Here is a 20,423-nt window from a genome sequence, read left to right on the forward strand (position 1 = left end):
TTAGTAATTTTGTCTCATGAAGGAAAGATGGTAGCAGACAGGGTTTGAAATAAACGTAATCAAAATACCATGTTCCATAAAGACAAATAAAGTCCAAAGACCAGTAAAGAGTAAAAACTCGAAAAGACACTAACTGGTATTGAACTTTGTATGAAGGGAGACTTTACCTGGTAAAACTGGTTCTTCTGTAGGACCAACAATCACTGCCAACAACAAGCAACAATTCATTATCAGTACAAGCCTCACCATTGAGTATTGTGCACAAGCCAGCAGTTGGCAGTATAAACTGACTATAATTATTTATAATGGATATTAATGAAGGATTCACAATAGCCCTTTCTAATGAAATTACATTTTTATGATTAACTTCAATGTAGAGACACTTAGTCTCTCTGCACCTCCAATATCCCTCACCTGCAAGTCGATTGCCGTAACAAAACATCATTCTTTTACTCCATCTCTATAAACACCCATTAGATTCAGTGTCTACTCTACCTAAACCAGCTCCTGTACCTGGGCAGTCAGGGGCCTGGCAGTAGGTGGTTTCCTGCCGTGACCCCTGGCAGTTTCTCCCTCCGTGGGCTGGGGCGGGCTGTGTGCAGCTCTTGGAGCGAGTCTTTAGTCCCAGACCTCCACAGGACAGCGAGCAAGGGCTCCAGGAGCCCCAGGGTGACAGACCGCCGTCGACCGGGCAATGCTCCAAGGAACAGTTCCACCTGCCATGTTCGCAGCCGCTACAGAACAGGGGGGAAAGGGGGTGGAGAGTGAGGTCTGGGGCTAGTGGTCTGAAGAGCTTACCCTCTAATTGTCCGGCAGTAGATGACAGTCTTTGGAGTAGTGAGAGTGGGACTGTATGACTTGAAGATTTTGTGCTCACCAGGTGCTGCAGTCGTGGAGCAGTGTGTCTGCAGACTGAAGCTCCACTCCTTCAGTGATGTTATGGAGGAGCAGAGATGAGACTGGCGTGACAGAAAAACTCTGCAGAGACGCCAGGAACTCTTTGTCCACTAGACAGGGACACTCCTGAAACACACATATTAGAGCAACTGTAAAAAAAAATATTTTTCAATATTAAATAACAGTTTCTATGGTACATTCATTTCATCACTGTAATTATGTTGGAGTACCTCTGGACTTAAAATCAGTAATGCTAGGTTTACATTTGTTGTAAATATGCTAACATCCACCTTTTTGTATTTTTGTGTTGCATGGTTTAATGTTTTTTGTTTTTTTTTAGATGCATGACATCATGAGTCATCAGTCAGAATGCTGAAGTTATCAGATGACAGGGAACCCACCTGCAAGCAGACACCATGGTGTTGGTAGGTGTGCAGGGGGCAGTGGCAGCCTTCCTCGCAGCCATCGGAGTAGCAGCCCTCCCTGCCGCTGACCTGAGCGCAGCTGAATGGACAGCCCTCGCCTCGTTCACACTCCCTGTACAACCTGCCAGGAGGGCAGCCCACTTCTGCACAATGACGAGATGTCAGCATAGAGATGCAGATTTAAGATATGCAAAAGCATTTTTACCAAGTTTCCCTGGATCTTACAGTAATCATAACTTTGACGCCATAGCTACAGATGTTCTACAGGGAGTCAGAACTTACCTAGGCAGACCTGGGTGTTGCAGGTCTTGCTCTGGCGGCTGAGGCCGCTGCAGGGCGGAGAGCTGCAGAGACGAGAGCGGGTCTGCTGTCCACCTCCACAGCTGACCGAACACACGGACCACTGAGACCAGGGGAGCCACGGGCCCACTGAGTCTGGAGTCAAAAACACACTGAGATGTGACACAACTCACAGAACAGATACTTTTATCAGTATGTCCAATATAAAAATAACAAGATTCTTAATAAATGATATCTCATTTTGCAATATAGTCCATACTACTACATAAATGTACATTCGCTGAGGACTTTGTTTTTCAAATGTCAAAGAAAGCATCTTTGTTTTTAAGACTAATTTAAAAAAATCAACTCCTCTTTTAGATTTCAGTAAAGCTGAAAGTTGTGTAGTCTAAAAACCAAACTCTGACCGGACTACCTGTGCACAGGTGTATGTTGCAGTCTTTCCGCTGTTCAGCAACTCCCAGACAGCCCCTCCCACTGCTCTGGGGGGACGGGTTATCACACTTGCGTCTCCTGAACTTGACTCCACCTCCGCAAGAGAGCGAGCACTCAGTCCAGGGCCCCCATTGGCTCCAGCCACCGTCAACATAGCAACCGGGGACCGAATGACACTGCAGGACCCCAGCCTCGCATGAACTGAGATAAAGTGAGAGAGATGGCAAAACTCACGAAAAAAACGTAATAAAGACAAGTAAATTAAAATCTATATTATATAACCTGATTTAATTTTATTTAAAATCTTAATGTTGTGGAGCTTATCAGTTATACTGTACCAGTTTCTGCAGTCACTGATGATGCTGTCTCCTGGATTTGCAAACTGCCAATCAGATCCACCAGGCCATACCCATGATGCATTACTGGGATCTAGACCGCTGAATGTCATTACTATATCAGAGACAAACATCTCTGCTTAGTTCAACACAGTTTACCAATACAATGTAAACACGTTCATTAGCCATTTTCACAGAAACCCATAGTAAATCTAACCAGTAGCAGAGCTGTTGTGGTATTTGCAGCGACACTCCTCCCTGGCCACACACACTCCGTCCTGCAGAACCATGTCACCCGGACAACCGCAGGTCATTCTGCACCCAGGAGAGTCCAAGCACTCTGTGTCTCCATGGAGATCAGAACAGGAGCGGGGACAGGGCTTCCCACAAGGCCATTCTTCCTGGCCTCCACCACAGTCTGCAGAACGCAGGGGGAAGTACGGTTTGAAGAGAATTTACACAGATGAGGGAAGTGATGGGTTTTATGGTCTAGTATGTTTCCATAGAGTTTTTGGCAATATAGAAGCAAACTTGAAGCTAGCCAGCATTGACAAGGAGAAGACATATGAAAATGCAAAGGAGTGCCACTTTGTTTCTTGTTAGGCCTCTCTTGCTTTTCTTCTACATTTTCATCCAGTTACCTTCCTTTAAATATGAGTGCTTTTCAAAATAAAATAACTACACAATTAATATACAATCCTTAATGCTACGGACCTGAGCAGACGGTGATGTTGTCATGGCAACCGCGCCTCTGCCTGCTCTCTCCAAGACAGGGAAGCCCGCCGAACCTGGCCGGAGGACTGTTGCAATCCCTTGTGCGAGTGGTAGAGCCGGCGCACCCATCACACTCCGACCACACTGACCAGGGACTCCACGAACCGTGGACTAGAGGGAGAGTGAGGAGAGGAAACACAGAGAGCGATGAACAGAGGGAAACTGAAACTAAGGATGTGTGATAGTACGTAGTGTTACATTTGTTTACCTGTAGAAAAAGGATATCAGAAGATGATAAGAAAGACATAGACATGTTGATACAAAAAAAGAAACAAGAGAGGATAACATGGAGGAGACATGAAGAGTAAATTGAGATCAAAACAGGAGTGAAAAATATTAAAATGCCACTTTGTCAAGCCACCAAGGAGAAAAACCTTATCTTCAGAAATGACTGGGGTCTGTAACCTGCTTTTGTTCTTCAGTGAAATAAAATATGAATTTCTACATTTTTAATTTGATGAATAAGCTTAGGAACAAGTGATACCTGGACAGAAGGTGATGACAGGGCAGGGCTGTCTCTGGATTTGAACTCCGACCCCATTGTGCGTTTCCTGTTCTCCGGGGCAGGCCGCTCCTCCAGCTTTGGGCTCAGGACAGCCACAGCTCCTGTAGCGGGACACCGACTCTGCCCCACAGGTCCTGGAGCAAGGAGTCCACTCTGACCACTCACACCAGCTGCCCGACACTGGAAACACACAGAAGGATGCAAAATCTACATTCATGGCCTACCCAAGCGCCGACTTTGTTTTCCTACGCTGGTATTCTTTTAATCATGAAGTCAGAAATAAAAACAAGTTCATAATTTTATTGTTGGTGAGTTTTAGCTACAGTCAAAGAAAGAAAGACAGTTCAAAAGTCAGTGTTATGTGTTGTTTTTCGATCATGCATAAGTACCACTTTTTTAACATATACAGAGTCTTACTCACCTGGACAGGGATATCTGGTGCAGTTGAGCCTCCCAACCTCACAGGTGCTGAAAAAAGGAAGAAACACCAACATAGTTATGTTTTTTTGACTGTTTCTCTGTTCAATATAACTGTGGTGTACATGCATTTGAAGCATGTGCTCCATTATTCTGACCAGTTGTTACATCCGTCAGGGGCTTCAGTGGTCTCCTCTGGTTGCAGCCTGTGTCCGGTGCTGAGGTCCATGCAGGGACAGTCTTCTCTCCCTACACAGACTGTCCCGTTAGCAGACAGGACCTTTCCCCCCGTACAGTAGCATCCTGGCTCACATTGCCACTCGCAGTGCTGAGGGACAGGAAGAAAATCATCACAGGAATTCTTAATGTTAAACCAGGAGTAACGAGTGGAAACAGGAGTTACTCACAGCCAGGTCGTCACAGGAGCGCGGGCAGGACGGACCACAGCTACTGAACACTGTGCCTGGGACCTGCGAGCATGGCGCCACTGGCAACACACACATAATGACATATTGCATTTGCTGTTTGAACAAATCTGAAACTGCACATGTTGACCAAACACATTTTCTGTGAGCGTACCTGGACAGTGGTCAGTGTTACAGGCTACAACCGCAGTTCCCAGACCCTCGCAGTAGTTCCCCTCCCCCTCTGGACTGGGACTGTCACACTCTCTCCTCCGGCTTCGAACCCCCCCGCCGCAGGACTTGGTACACTCAGTCCAGTTGCTCCACTGACCCCAGCCCCCGTCACCTGGAAGGAGCCAACAGGTCAAGGAGCAGGTAAATACGTAAATCACCCAGGATGTGACGGTCATTTAAAACACCTTGTAACATAAGTAACGTGCTGGTTGTAAAGTATGTATCTGTCTTACATACACAAGTAAAGACAGGCAGGAGTTTACATGGCAGTGTGGACAAAGACAATCAATGAAAAAATCCAAATCTGAATTTTCACCTTATGGACTCCTCAAGATAACATGAGCTTTTATTTCTTAGAGTAAACTATAAAATAATGTGAACAATAGCTCTATACAGTGTGTTTTTTTAATGTCAACTTGTAAGTTATACTGTGTACTGTGGCTTACAGGATGTACAATTTAACTGTCATTGACAAACGACTCCTGCCAGCCAGAGAAAATTAAGTTTGCTCACGCTGCTGTCAGAACTTGTGGTAAAAAGATGAGGAGTGGAAAATGTAATGCCAATACATTTAAAATATCAATAGAATGTCTGTAAATACAAATGAACAGAAAATAAACTCACGGTCACATGCAGCGGTGATGCAGACTTGGTCCTCTCTGTGAGGGCCCAGACACGGCAGGCCACTGCCAGAGCGCTGGGGGCTGGAACAGAACCGGTACCGAGACTGGAGACCCGCTCCGCACGACACCGAACACTGACCCCAGGGAGTCCACGCTGACCACTGGCCATCGACTGGAGAGAGTGTGTTTTTGTGTGTGTGTATATGTGGAGGAACAGAACAAGAAAGATACAAGGTGAAAAAATTAGGTGAAAGAGAGCAGGAGGAAAAATAGCATCTTATTCTTCACTTCTCTTTCAGGTGTGTCAGTTATGTCTTGCAAAAATAAGTTTAGTCAGGATGTGAATGAGACATTATTGGCATGCAAACTGTTACTGTTACTGACAAAACTATAAAAGCACAGAAAAAGATCAATTTAAAGACTTTTTGCCTACCATTGCAGCTGACTTTAGAGCAGTTTACCAGCCTTCCTGCGTCACATGTGCTGAAATATAAACACACACAAGAAGATGAATCATCATTGTATCTCTTCTTTGCACTGATGACTCATTATGGCTCATGGAGCAATTAAAAACAAAGTCGGTTTAACTTACCAGTTGTTGCAGTCTGTGGGTACAATATCTCTTGGTTTGTACTGCTCTCCATCCAAGTCACAGCGACATTCAGACTCTCGCACACACACACTGTCCTGGATATATGAAGGAACCATCAGCAATATGTCCGTGATTACAGTATATCGGTTTGTGTTTAGCCACCTCACACCCACCTGTTGAACCGTCCCGTGTGGACACTGGCAGCCCGGCGTGCAGTTCCTGCTGAGGTCCATCGTGAGGTCTGCACATGAAACTGCTCCGCTCACACACTGCTTCCACTGCTGGCCTGGAGGACACACCCTGCCATGTCCTGACACAGCAACACAGAGCCCAAGCAGTGATCGACATATTTTGGGTAGCGAGTGCTTGAATCTAAAACAGTTATAATTAATCAATCTGACAATGAATTAAATCTTTTGATACTAATGTTGACATAAACTATGAGGGCGGTCTTGACCAAAGGAATCTTTGGTTGGCTTACACACGTACGATTTTGCTTACTAATCGATTAGTTGGTTTTAGTCATCAGATCTGTAAAGCTGAGTTCCTCCACAAAGAATCACACAAAATCTTGGCTGTACCAAAGATGTGTTCATAAGTTTCTTGGAAATAAGTCATTCAGCCTGAAAAAAAAACTAGTAAAGAAATCTTAGCGGACCAAAACTAAAATGACAGAATAGTCGACAAAAATTGACAGCCCTGCAAAATATGCAGAAATGCATATTTAGCATTTTTCACATTAAAAAGTACACTGTTATTCATATATAAAAAAGTAATTATCAGCTAGGACGTGCAGGGCTGACTCTAAGGAAGTCAGGACTTATTTATTGTACCCAAACCAGGAACATTCGTCGGGGAAAACACAAAAATGACTTGTTTTTTAAGATCACATGAACCGTTGTTTGAGGACATGTTGTTCACAGAGTAGGATTTAATGTATAAGAATAAACATTTCAATTTTAGTTTTTTTTGTACTTTCTATGACAACATTGAAATACAACGTCAATGAATTCATGATTTCATGAGTCCATGATTTTCTGTAACTCTGTTTGAGCACTTTCAAGAACTTGAATTGTTTTCCTTGTTGGCTTCTAATTGTTCTTTTCTTCTGCAAAAACCTTGATTTAATGCAATAAACATGTGACAGAGGTTATTAAACATAGTATAATAACATAACATAGTATTATACATTCTTCTATCTTCTTGAAAGTACCGAAGTATACAATACTTTTACAACCATGACAATATTGTCAGATGAGAGATTATGTCTTGCTGTACCACAGGGCTGCAGGTTACAGGCGTTGAACTGCTGAGCGGTGCCGTGGGTTCGGATGGGTCCGCGGGTTCGGGTCCTGTAACCTCCTCCACACGTCACAGAGCACTCAGACCACGCACCCCATGGCTCGCTTACACCTTTAGACACATCACAACTATATTAACTTCCTTTGTTTTATTTTTTTCTATTCTGTATTTTTTGGGGGATGTCCTTGAATGCACACAGGAGTTAAATAAAAACAGGCAACTTATTTTTGGATTTTGTATATATTAACATTAGCAACCAAGTACTTCTCCTCACCAAGGCAGGGTTCAATGCTGCAGGTGTCCATCCCAACTCGGTCTCCTTTGCAGGGACGACCTCCGAACGCTGGAGGAGGATTGGTTCCCGAACGAAATCGTCTTCTCACGCCAACATCGCATGTTCGACTGCAAGCGCTCCACTGGGTCCAGCTGCTCCAGCCACAGTCCACTGAGAAACACACACACAGGATGAAAAGGCGGAGAAAGTCAGAAAGAATGGACCCAAATGAGGAGAGAAGAAAATACCTAAAGACAGCAATTAATAGTAAAACCACTCACCAGCACAGGGAGCTACTCCACACTCCATTTCTCCATTAGTGCAGGTACTGTTTGAGACACACATTGCAAGAACAAGTGAGGCTCCAAAAATATTTTTAAATTTCTCACAAACTTTGATCATCCAAATATAGACAGAGGTGACTTTTTGTCTACTTCACAACAAAATAAATCTTGGACACCGGCCGACAGTACCAGTTATTGCAGGCATCAACAGGCATGGATGCACCAGCTGGGTACAGTTCCCCCTGGTGGTAACACGGGCACTCTGCCAGAGGCACGCAGCTGCCGTTGAAAAGGTAGAAGCCCAGGGCGCAGTAGCAGCCGTCGTAACAGGCGGTGGCACACTGCACCTCTGTTGAGGTCATGTCCAGACACACCCGTGGACACGCACCGCCGTGAGCCTCGCACTCTGCTGGTGTCCTGTGCACCATGCCCTCTGGGCACACACCTGTGAGGAGAGGAAATGAGGACTGAATGTTGAACGTGCACACAGGCATTTATCCAATGAGTTGGATTAAATAAAAGGAGCTAAATAATAGACAATTCAATAGAATAAAAAGTCACACACATTTCTATTATAGATTAATACTATTCACACATATTACACCTGAACAGGGGTGGGAGTTGCAGTCTCCTGTCTGTATGTGTGGCCCAGGGCAGCTGCTGCCCCGTACTGTGGTGAGGGTGAACCGCACAACCGTTCTCTCGTTTGGACGCCGGAGTCGCATTCTGATGAACACTTGGACCATGATGACCACGCTGACCAGACGCCATTCACTGGAAATACACAACTTAAAATCAGCTATTCAGTCTGCTGAGAACAGAGAAGTTGTGGTTTCTGTGTGTTCTTCTACATTTGTGATACCTGGACAGTGGACAGTGTTACAAGGCTCTTGCTCCTCGCCGTCTCCATCACAGGCCGAGTCCGCACGTGTGTGGTTGAAGGGTGTGTGCGTGTGGTTGCAGGTGCGGAATCGTCGCCTGATTCCAACATCATCTACGTGGTTGAAACATGTCTTACTGCACTCAGACCAGCTGGTCCATTTACCCCAGACTCCATCAGGTAGCACTGCACAAGAGGAGGACAAAGTCATTAAGTATGCAAGTGATTTACAAGACTAGGATACTGGCCAAAGACTTGCATTTAAGTATTTGAAGAAAGGCTTCACTGTAACTGTTGCTCATAAAGTAGTTCTTTACACTTATACGTTAGTATACTATAAAGCCCACTACAATATAAAATCTACAGTATGTGCTATTGAAAAAATTGAAAGGATAAGTGAGTTTTTATATACTGCTTACATTCATTTTAGTCCAAGATGCAGCATTTCAGTAAACAGAATTTTGTTAGATCATAGATCTAATGTTGATAATGAAAACTGTTGGTATACCAGGGAGGCAGGAGCCGGAGCAGCGCCGAGCCTCAGAGGAGTCTCCTGTACAGGGCTGGATTCTAACTGCTCCAGCTGGGTTCACTGGAGACCTGAGGAGACAAAGTCAGGACTAGAGTCACCTGATCCAAAGTCAATGGGTGGTGCATGTCTGAGCAGAAAAAAAAACTGTCTATAACAAGTACATTTCCACATGAAATACAAATTAGCTTACAGTAACAACACCTGCAGCAGCAGACAGTAAATGATGCAGCAGTGAAAATAGCACATTTAGATTATATAAACATATCCATACAAGTAATTTGAAAACTTTACACGTAATTTAGAGTGTCCATAAATATAGATTAAGTACAGAGCTATTATAATCAGTATATCAAAGCCTTTGATAGAGTATCTTGTTTCATCTATTGAATTTAACATGCTCACCTGTAGCGCTGCTGGAGCCCCAGACCACAGGTTACATCACATGGTGACCATGACGACCAGGTTGACCAATGACAAGTGGCCACACAAAGAGAGGTGTCACAAGTTACTTGTCCATCTATGCACACGCTGATGGAGCAAAAAAGGAAATAAATTTAAATTAGCTTTTTTCCATTTAGATTTGCTTTTCTTTAAACATAAGGCAGCAGTCCAGTGATCAAAGCCGTTGCTGGGAAGAACTTGAGTGTAATTTAAAATAGAAATTTACATCAACTAAAAGATGACTCTTCTTCAGAGGAAACAGCTTTTAAAAAAAGCAAAAATATTGTTCTTATCTAGCATTTTGGGGCACAGTGAAAATCAGGCTCGCTTTCAAAGTGTAAATAGAGAAATAAATGCTACTGTGTCTTTCACCATGCAGAACACTGGTCCCTGCTGACCGTCCGTCCTGGCTGCAGCATTTGACCATCCCAGAGACAGACGCATTGGCTGGCATTCACACACCGCCCCTCCTGAAGGTACAGCCCATCGGGACAGCGACACCCTGGAGAAGACAGAATGTATGTCTTTATCAGCGTTTCAGCTACCAGTGACTGTGGGCTATCGTTTCAGAAGGAAATATCGGCAATGCTTCAATAGAGGTTTGTGGCTTTGAATTTTTTTTTTGTTAATGTTAGTAGAGCTTATGAAATTTCCAACCCACTGAATCCAAATACGACAATAGTACATTTCATTTAGTCCAATTGGAAACTTCCAGTTAATTATCTAGTGCTAATTTTTTACTTAATTTTAATGTTACTTGAGCAACAACAGAGCTGTTATCTTGATAAACAAAATTGCTCTTGAGCACATTTGGAGCATATAAAAGAGGCAGTATTATGTCTTATGTTATGGACACTGAATGGGCACAAGCCTTATCGTTTAAAGGTACGAGACCTTTAACATTTTTGACATGGCACTTACTATTGAAATGCAACATATCTAGTGTTTCGAATTTAGCCATACAAACACAACAATATAAAAATCCAAATACTCTAAACTATTTATTCAATGTGACACTGGGCCTCACAAATGTACCCAATGTTAGTCTAATGTCTACATGACATTATAAAGCAAACAATGACATTGCTCAACATTCCCATCCCTTCCTATGTGTCCTACCCGGTATACATGCTGCAGTGCAGTTGCTGCTCATGCTGAGATGTGAACAGGTGGGAGGACAGGGCTCTACCCTGCCGGCCTGGCAGTCCGCCTCTGTCACCAGCACCATGCCGTTGACGCAACCTGAACAACCAATCAGGTAGCAGACGTAATGAGAATTAGACTAAACTTGAAACACCAACAACAGAATTTACTGTTCGACAGAGTATGGGCCACCTGTCTGCGTGTCGGTGTCTTTGGTGCAGGGCTGGCTGTTGCAGCTCTGGCTCTGCAGGGTCATGCCCTCACAGTCCCGCCCACCGTTCTTGGGAGGAGGAGCAGAGCAGATTCTGTTCCTCTGCCTGACACCACCTCCGCACTGAGCGTCACACGTCGACCACTCCGACCACTGTGACCAGTGACCGTTGACTACATGATGGGACGGGAGAGAATGAGATTGAGAAGTTTATTAGATCAGAGACCGGTTGCTTATGAAAGTCAAGTCCTGTTTGACATCAGGTTCAGAGAACATACCTGGACATGCCCGAGGGAAACAGGCTCGACTGTCAAACTGAGCTCCACCACAGGTCCCTCCAGGCAGAGCTTCCCTCGCTATGTCCCTCTGCCGGAACAAGGAGCCCAGACCACAGGACACACTGCACAAGCTCCACCCTGTCCACGGGGACATGATGCAGTCCACTAGAGAAGAAGAAAGGGAAAAAAGAAATCAGAGTTTCCCTGTTTCTTTCTGCCTTATTACCACTTTTGAGGTGCGTTTATATTTTACCACAGTCTCTCTCATCAGATCCGTCCACACAGTCCCTCTGCAGGTCACATCTGCGATCCAAGTGAACGCACTCCCCACTGTCACAAGAGAACTGCTTAGGAGAGCAGGGGCTGGGCACATGGGGACCCTGTGTCGTCACCACTGGTCTGGCTGTGGTGCCTGATAAGATATGCGAATACAATAACAGAACTTTCACATACAAGTTTTTACACATTCCAAGTTTTTTTTCACACGTCCGTTTCTGCATGTGTGTGAAGTCCATTGTGAAATGATATATCTTCAATAAGGCACCAATATCATCTATACCACTATTTCGACATTTTATTGTTAGTATTTCTGTTCTAGTCTGCCCACTGACAGGTTGTCGATGCATACCACAGCGTTCCTCATCTGACCCGTCCAAACAGTCCCGTCTCCCGTCACAAACCTGTGCCGAGTCGACACAACCAAAGGACCGGCACACAAATTGTCCCTCCACGCAAAGCACTCTGGGTAGGCCACCATCATACGGAGTTGTAGCAACCCACAGGGCTGTGAATAAAAATAAAACAGTGGTTACAAAATATGCCCTTTCTGTATAAAGTGTTGTAGAAAAAAACAGCAAGGTTGTTGTGTCTCTCACCTTCTGTGGTTTGCAAACCAGGTTTTCCAGAATGGCGGGTTGTGGTGAGATGCAGACCAGGATGACCTGTGGTGACCCCTGAGTAGATGAATGGTTGAAAAGAAGTTACTTACAAATAGACACACCCAAAAAAGGGGTAAAACTTTGGAAAACCCCCAAAACAATAAGCGGAAAGCAGATTTGATGAATAGCACATTTTACCTGTACTTGAGGTTGTCGTCTTCTGAAGTCCAGTTTGACCTGTGACCCCTGGGCTAGCGACGCCAGGAAGGCCACCTTGGGACCTGGTGGTGTGGAGGCCAGGGGCACCTGTGGTACTGTTAACATGAAAACCTGGTCCCCCCGCGGAGCTGGTCTTGTTCTGCAGCCCTGGAGAACCTTTGGTTGGAGCCGTACCTGAAGAATAGGACGAGGAGAAAAAAACAAAAATAAAGACAGACATTAATAAAAGAATATAGAACACAAGGAAGATCAGAAAGGCGCTGTTTATTTTTTGACTTAATTGTCTGATAAACTATCAAATGTAAATTTGTTTGAATTACTAAATCATGTTAGGAGAATAAAATTGGTGTTGTGGTAGGACTTAAAAGAAGGTAAATAAAAATAAACACGTTGAATATGGCTCAACCCTCACCACAGTTGATCTCGTCAGAGTGGTCCTTGCAGTCCACTCGACCATCACAAAGCACAGAGATGGAGACACACTCTTCACTGTGCTGGCATGCAAACATGCCTGGCTCACAGCGCTGCACGGTCACTTTCCCACCACCAGAGGGAGATGAGGTTACACTCATGGGGGTCACCAGCTCATCTACAAGAGCAGGAGGAAAAGATGCTTCATAAAGACATTGATGTAAAGTAGGCACACTAGTTCTGTTTAACAAAGATGAGCTAGTATACAAGGGGAATTGGGTCCTGAGAATTATGATTGTTATCATTTTGTTGTGCATTCGGTTGAATTCCTCACCTCCTCTGCAGCCAAGGATCTCAACACGCAGGTAGAAGGTGTGTCTGAACTCCACAGGGATGATGCGCAGGTAGCGAGCTCTGACCAACCGACCGAGCCAGCGAGTCACGGGGTTCCTCCCTGACATCCGCACCTCAAACACCTACACCACAACCGAGAGGGCACTCTCACATGAGCACATGTAATGAATAGAATACCGCATCTAATATTTCTTATTCGCTACAATGTATGAACACATTTATGGAGCATTTCATCATTTGAGGATATATGTAAATACAGAAAACAGTTGATGTTAAATAGGACACTTAATATCCAACTTAGTACAAATACCTTAGCAGGGCCACCAGGCTTCCCATCCTCAGTATAGTTTGTGAAGAGGCTGCTGTGCAGGGCGAAGGCCAGGTGGTATTTAGTGAGGTAACCCCACATACGTTCACTGCCCTGGGTCACCACCCCTGATACCCATGTGGGCTCCAGGAAATCCACCTGAAAATATGGCTGAGGATCTGCAGGTAAGGGGCTCCATCCAGGCTCCATAACCTGACTGCACAGAGGATGATATGGATTGTTATTTTTAAATGATGCTTCATATTTTAGACATTTAAGTGCATGCAAAAAAAACCCACATCAGATGTTCATGCTAGTGTATGCTTTTGGGTGACCACCAATCAAAGGTCAGATCACTCACACGTTAGGGACGATGTTTAGTCGTCCAGCATCAGCAGGGCTGTTCTCGCGGTGCGAGGACGACGTCAGCTGACCGTATCGAATTCTCCCATCCTCCAGTCCAAGGGGAGAGGAGCAGATGGCTGCAGAATATGATACAATTTTAACACCGTCCAACAGAGCCAGTTTGGCAAACTGAACACTTCAAACACAACACATTTAAGCGTTTGGTCTGCAGGAATATTTGAATATGTTTAGAAGAAATGAACAGAGGCTGCTGCTCTCGAAACATAAGAAGTCTAAACCGAATTTCAAACTCACCACGATTTCCTGGGCCACCATCCTGTAAATACATTAGAAAATGAATTAAGTATATATATTAGTATGTGCCTATAATAACATCTGAACTCTTATGGTGTTCTAATTCTATGTGCAAGCAGGTCTATTTCTAGAACAAACAGGTGTGGGAAAAGGGGGCAGCCCTGTCTTGTATCTCTTTTTAAATTAATTCGACAGACAATTAACTTAAAGTGGAAATTTTATCTGAAGAGTATTTACATAACAATTTTATAAAATCTATAATCTTGAGTTTAAACATATTAGACGATTCACGATGATCACATGCTTTTTCAGCATCCATAGTCAACCCTGAAAAATCTGTATGTGTATGATGCTGTAGCATGTTCATTTATTTGTATGTATCTATTTTTAATGAAGCCAGTTTGACTTATATGCATCATATCTGGTAGAACCGTTGCTAGTCCATTCCTGCTTAGTTAATCCTACATTAGGAAGAAAGAATTTGTAAATAAGGACATAAAGAGTCACAAACATTGGTGACATAGTAATGGATATTTGGAGTGTTGTCTTACCGTTGGTTTTACTGCAGGATGAGTGACAGCAGCCTTGGGTGGAGTCCTGAGAGGAGCAGGGGTGGCTGTGTATCGTCTGTAAATAAGCACATAACAATGAGGAGGAGAAAAATACCCCAAATGCTTCTTGAACACTTGACAACAACTAGAAAGAATGAAAGAGGAACTGGATGAGGAGTGATGAGATAAAAAACTAAGGAGTAGATTACAGGGGTGGATGAATAATATGATTTATCTATTATCGCAATAACTTCAACTACTATTACCACTGATAGGAATCAAAATGATGCCCTCTACCTGTCTGCCTGGGTGGTGATGTTGTCGTGGGAATGACAGCCAGTTTCATCCTCTCCTTTTGGACAGTGGGGGATCCCGTCACAGCGCTGCGCTGCCTCGATGCAGCCCCCTGGTGGGGGGCAGGAGAACTGACCAGCAGGGCAGCTGCGTGGACTGATGGCTGTAGTGGATGGCTGTGTACCTGCATGTGGCAAATGGTCAGAATTAGTAAGAAGGATTTCTACATTCAGCTTTGGTAAGTGACTTAAAAATCCAGTCTAGGGAATACTAAAAAGCACCATGATCTGGATCAAGGGCTAGAGAAAAGATGGCTGTTAATCTGATGTAAACAGGCTTTTTTTTCTCCACATCCCAAAAAAACATGATAAAATTGCATGGCTCATATACAACAAAAGATGTGTTGACTTTAAAAGCTCACCACAGTACATCTCATCGGATCCATCCCCACAGTCATTGACTCCATCACAGACAACTCCCAGTGGACCTGCTGGCACACAGCGACTGTTTTCACACTGGAACTCCTTCTCTCTACAGCCGCCTACTGGGGTTACTGGGGAGGGAGGAGTGGGGGTAGTCAACCAGTTGTAACCTGGGGGAAGAGATGAGTGCATTTTAGAAAATCACATTTGTACACATAACACCAGCAGAGTAGCATTAAACTATCTACTGACCATCTCCACAGCCCATGATCTCAAGTCGAAGGTAGATGCCATTCTGAAAGTCGTGCGGCAGCAGGCGGACAAACTGAGCCGACACCATCCTGTCCAGTCGGATCTCTGCCACCCCTCGGTCTTCATGGTTGCCATGAAAAACCTGGAAATAGAATGATATGACATCAATGACAAGATATAAAAAAACAATGGCAAGTGGCCTTCAATGTGCATGATGAAAAGTTACATGGACTTGATGGGTGTGATGTCTCACCTTAGCTCTGGGCCGGGCATCAGTAACAAGCTCTTTGTAAGTGTACCACTGTCTGCCATCCTGGCTGAACTGGAGGTAGAAGCTGGACACGAATGTGCCGAACACACCACCACCCTGAGTAAGCACACCTACAGGAGGGTAGTTCGAAAGCATTTTATTTATTTTGCTGCTACATAATCTCTTGTAGGATCTGTGTTTAGTTAACCAGCATTTTACTCTGTACTTGTTTTAAGGCACCTGCATGAATGTTTACCAGTGATGTTGAATTGTTTCAGCAGGTCTGTCTGTAGGTATGGGCTTTGTGTGTTGCTAGTGTGTCCCTCAGGGCTCCGCTGTGGTAGGTCCTTATACTCCTCGGGTTCCGGACTCCAGCCCTGCAGAGAAATTATTTGCAGATTGCAATGGATTGTATGGTAGTGATGGGTGAAAAATTCTCACGCTAATGACTTGCAACCGTTAACGTCATCAATACTTTGTATAAATACAGAGTTGGTGGTGTGAAAATCAAAATAGTGCATACTGACATTATAACACCATATCTATTCAATTAAGGTTTAATTACATTTTGGCATCCATATTTGTTTGGTTTTCAAGTATTTCCATTTTAGTGAGTGCCAATCTGGATATGTCAGAGCTTTCAGTTCACTTTCCCAGTTGAAATTATGACATGCAAACTTAATTTGAATATTTTTGAGTCGGAAACTTACAATAACAACAATATTAGCATTGGCTTTGCAGGTATATGGTCAGAAACCAAAGTGTCACTCAGAGGCAAAAGCTGCTGGTGACACGAAAGGTCAAGTCAGAGAATCCCCAAAGACATTCACATTCATCCCCAGTAGACCTTGACTATCTGTGCCAAATGCCAATGGTTATTTATCGAATAATTTGAAAATGTTTCAGCCTGGACTAAAGTGGTGTTTGGACCGACTTACCAACTACCGGACATTGCCATCACTTGAGCCACATCGCTGTTATGGTTAAAAAACAAGTAAACAAACTGTACAACACAAGTTCGTGTTTGGGATTGGAAACCAAAGGAGCATTATGAAATAAACAAACAAGCAAGAACCTTAAGACCCAGGAGCTCATGTTAGCTATTCAGTGGTCAGAGATGGGAAGGCAGAAAACATTTACAGTTATTAATAAAATGAATTGACCCATCACTCTTGTGAAAATGTTTTTTTTTAAATGTCAGGGTATGGGCTAGTGGGGATTCAGCAACTTCACCATGATGAAAAGTACAAAGTCAGGTCTTATTGTATAAATCTATCGTCTTGTTGTACCTGGAGGTCTCTATGGGGGTCCCACCAATGGAGGCGACCAGCCTCAGGGGGGTGACCAGTCTGCTGTGATGAGGCACTGAAACTGGAGGCTGGAAGAGTCTGAACGCCCAGAGGAGACCAACACTCATCTGAACAGAGAAGAGGAGGTGGGATTCCATGAAAGTTACAGGGCATTTACATGCTTAAAAAGCTCAAATGCCCTACAGGTGAAACTTTATGACTAACTGATAATGTCAAAAATACACTAACCTCCAGCAGGAAGTGGATATGTGGGAACCAGAGGTGTAGTGCCCTCTGCTGGCTTGGAGGTCACAGTGACAGGGCTAATTGTCACAAGAATTGTGTCATTTCCACCTACAGAGGTGTTGTAGAACAGAAAGAATAATGTGGGAGCACATTCAATTTATGATTGCAATTTTACGACAATAAACTGGACCTCTTGAGTGCTGCAATCTATATAGAATTTTATTTTACTTCTCATCTCGTTTCCATCATCTTCTAAGTTTGACATTTTTACTCCTAAGGTAGTGTTTGACAAACTGTGGGTTCTCTTGTCTACTGCCATTCCCTTTTTATGACAATTCTAAGGTACAGTAAACGGTCTTTTGAATATTTGAGGTATGTCTGTGTTCAGAAGTAGAAGAAAGTTACAAGGATTCCCCTCTCTGCTCTGAATTAGGAGAACTTGTGAGTTTTTTCAAAACAAGCATCCTTTAGTTTAAGTACATGGATAACATGGAAAATAAAAAACTCCCTCCAAGGGGGACAAATAAATCATTATTGGGATAACGTCATCTCTGACATTAATGATCACTCAGTAACTACATTAGTAACCATGAAGTGCAGATAAATTGTATTCATCATTAAACAGGAAGACATTTATTCAGTGCAGATAGCAGAACAACAGCTCTGATTTTACCTTGGCAGTAGCAACACCTGTTTCCCTCTCCAGGTACCAGAATTTGGCCCTGCACAAACAAACCAACATTTAACATTTACATGCAGTCCCATGCGTGGTAGAGTTGCTATGGGACGCAACTATGTAGAGGAAAAGCAAAGGGTGCAGAGGAAGAGGAGCTTTGGATTATGACGGTGATCGTTTACATGAGATAAGATACAAACGCAGATGGATTTAAGCACATAGTTACACGCTCAATTAAATGTGCAAATGTTCCACTTTACTGCATCATATTTCCATAAAACAGAGGCACATATTCCAGCAGCAAATACAGTAAGTGCAATCGCTCAAATGCGTAAATGTTCACGACACACACACACACACACACACACACACACACACACACACACACACACACACACATACACAGTTCTACTCGTACCTGTGGACATCCACTGACAGCATATGGACAGTAGGGGGAACACTGCACTGTCAGGTTGGGCAGACAGCGGCATAACTGGCAGTGGTCTGACTTCCATTTGTCTCCCACAGCATGGGACTGACCCTGGTACTCACACTCATCACAGGGGTCTGTCTGGCATCTGCACACACACAGGCATTGGAAATGCATGCTGGAGTCATGGAATGCACGTGTGTTTGCTCTCAAGTGCATGGTGTTGGACAATAAGACAAAAACAAAGGGAACTTCACAGAGGTGTAAAACATTGATGATCGCCAGGGATATAGTTTGTCAACTACTAATTTGTCAATAGTTTTTTTTTCATCTTTGAGGGATCATGAAACAATACTTAACATATTGCAATCCTATCAGTAAGTAAAATGTGCATCCTGATTTAAACTGCTCATTTGATTTTAAGATGATATGAGGAAGAGGAACATATTTGCCTTAAGGTAGTTATAGGCAATAGGTCAATGGGTTATCCGACACTGTTTTTTGCACACAGCAAAGCATTCAGGTTAATGTTGGATGATGGCTCAAGTCCAGAAGGGTAAGGGGCGGTCTAATCCTTTGGATAGAAGGAATTTGCTCAGTAAATCGACATGACAATTCCATTTTTATTCAAATAAAAAATTGGTTGGGTGAGGTCACCGAAAACAGCAGTAGTCATCCTCTTGGGACCATAAATATCCACAGCAGATTGGAAATTTGGCCATTACTTTTGATGAAAAATATTAGAGAAGTTATTTAGGATAACTGAAGGAATCCTGAAGGGGCCATGAATATCCATGAGGAGTAGTGTAGTAAAAGAAAGAAAAAAAAGTAAAAGTAGTTAACAGTCCCATGAGGACAGGGCTACATACCGGCGGGCTTTCCTGTAAATTCCTCTGCACGTTTTGCCGTCTCCATGCTTGACGGGGTTGTTTGGGCTGCGGAACGACCACTGGACACTCTGAACACCACAGGGCCCCAAACAATCTCCCCACTCAGACCACGACGACCAGCCACAGTGAACTGAGGTAATACAAAACGGACTGTGTAGGATCACTCAGACTTTAAAGTGAGAACGATACCCAGCATGCTGATAAGAGTTTAAAGTGGATTTAATGAGCCTGTGTGTTTGACGGACTCACCGGAACAATCTGGGTTAGGCTGGCATCGCTGCGTCCTTCCTCTCTCACAGACACAAATCTCACAGTTCACCTTCATCTGCTGGCCAGGCCAGTAGCGAACCCCTGCCACCTCACACACACACTCTTCTGGTGACACACACTGTTGCGTATGGCTCATAACTTGGCCCTCCGGACACCAACAACCTAAAGTCAGAGACAAGTAATAACTTGTACGAGAAATGTACAAAATGAATTTGGCAATTTCAAAATGCTAAGATTATTTTAAATTTCCTTCCGGATTCCTGCTTACTGACCTGAGTAGCAGGGAACCATTGGATCACAGGTCGTCCCACTGCTGATGTGGGCACAGGACACTGGGCAGGGAGCACAGCTGTGTCTCACCAGTCCAGTGGGACAGCTGGTGTTGGCACATCCATCGTCAGGACAAGGCTCTGGAGTGGGACAGGGAAGAAAAGGAGAGAAGTTCTTTTTTTAAAATCTATTAATCCATTTTAGCATTCTCATTTTCTTAGCAATTTAGATCAGAGTTTTTTGTGCAATGGAGCTGGTTTTTTCTGTTGTTATTTTTTTGCATTTTTCAAACACCACTATCAGATAAGTTTTGAAGCAACATTTCAAGATTACAACAATTTCTATTAAGAGTTCCTTTTAATTCTGCTTTATTTATTCATCAAATTGGACGCAAAAAACATTTAATCTCTTCATTTTAACTAGTTGTTAACAACAAAATATTCCTTGTGAAAACGATTAACAACATGT

The 20,423-nt window shown here is 43.6% G+C and overlaps 1 protein-coding gene across 1 annotated transcript in view; it reads right to left on the minus strand.

The window, feature by feature from the left end:
• Window positions 1-20,423, minus strand: part of sspo (SCO-spondin) — a 73,316-nt gene that overhangs the window by 31,840 nt on the left and 21,053 nt on the right. Inside the window, 53 exon segments of the mRNA XM_054623129.1 lie at window positions 168-203; window positions 514-734; window positions 878-1,023; window positions 1,299-1,465; window positions 1,605-1,757; window positions 2,038-2,258; window positions 2,396-2,507; window positions 2,610-2,810; window positions 3,107-3,277; window positions 3,651-3,851; window positions 4,093-4,139; window positions 4,247-4,416; window positions 4,496-4,575; window positions 4,668-4,838; window positions 5,351-5,521; window positions 5,783-5,832; window positions 5,942-6,036; window positions 6,115-6,251; window positions 7,220-7,354; window positions 7,518-7,688; window positions 7,799-7,845; window positions 7,991-8,246; window positions 8,406-8,468; window positions 8,471-8,575; window positions 8,664-8,867; window positions 9,190-9,281; window positions 9,616-9,741; window positions 10,027-10,156; window positions 10,774-10,896; window positions 10,990-11,181; window positions 11,287-11,451; window positions 11,540-11,698; window positions 11,915-12,070; window positions 12,162-12,239; window positions 12,363-12,557; window positions 12,796-12,972; window positions 13,129-13,270; window positions 13,459-13,672; window positions 13,817-13,937; window positions 14,116-14,137; window positions 14,667-14,742; window positions 14,964-15,144; window positions 15,382-15,513; window positions 15,635-15,776; window positions 15,888-16,015; window positions 16,141-16,261; window positions 17,174-17,301; window positions 17,423-17,527; window positions 18,093-18,141; window positions 18,514-18,673; window positions 19,395-19,545; window positions 19,665-19,847; window positions 19,958-20,095. Of these exon segments, the coding sequence (XP_054479104.1) occupies window positions 168-203; window positions 514-734; window positions 878-1,023; window positions 1,299-1,465; window positions 1,605-1,757; window positions 2,038-2,258; window positions 2,396-2,507; window positions 2,610-2,810; window positions 3,107-3,277; window positions 3,651-3,851; window positions 4,093-4,139; window positions 4,247-4,416; window positions 4,496-4,575; window positions 4,668-4,838; window positions 5,351-5,521; window positions 5,783-5,832; window positions 5,942-6,036; window positions 6,115-6,251; window positions 7,220-7,354; window positions 7,518-7,688; window positions 7,799-7,845; window positions 7,991-8,246; window positions 8,406-8,468; window positions 8,471-8,575; window positions 8,664-8,867; window positions 9,190-9,281; window positions 9,616-9,741; window positions 10,027-10,156; window positions 10,774-10,896; window positions 10,990-11,181; window positions 11,287-11,451; window positions 11,540-11,698; window positions 11,915-12,070; window positions 12,162-12,239; window positions 12,363-12,557; window positions 12,796-12,972; window positions 13,129-13,270; window positions 13,459-13,672; window positions 13,817-13,937; window positions 14,116-14,137; window positions 14,667-14,742; window positions 14,964-15,144; window positions 15,382-15,513; window positions 15,635-15,776; window positions 15,888-16,015; window positions 16,141-16,261; window positions 17,174-17,301; window positions 17,423-17,527; window positions 18,093-18,141; window positions 18,514-18,673; window positions 19,395-19,545; window positions 19,665-19,847; window positions 19,958-20,095 (7,317 nt within the window).

Source organism: Anoplopoma fimbria, chromosome 21 (genome assembly GCF_027596085.1).
Source record: "Anoplopoma fimbria isolate UVic2021 breed Golden Eagle Sablefish chromosome 21, Afim_UVic_2022, whole genome shotgun sequence".
NCBI classification, from domain to species: domain Eukaryota; kingdom Metazoa; phylum Chordata; class Actinopteri; order Perciformes; family Anoplopomatidae; genus Anoplopoma; species Anoplopoma fimbria.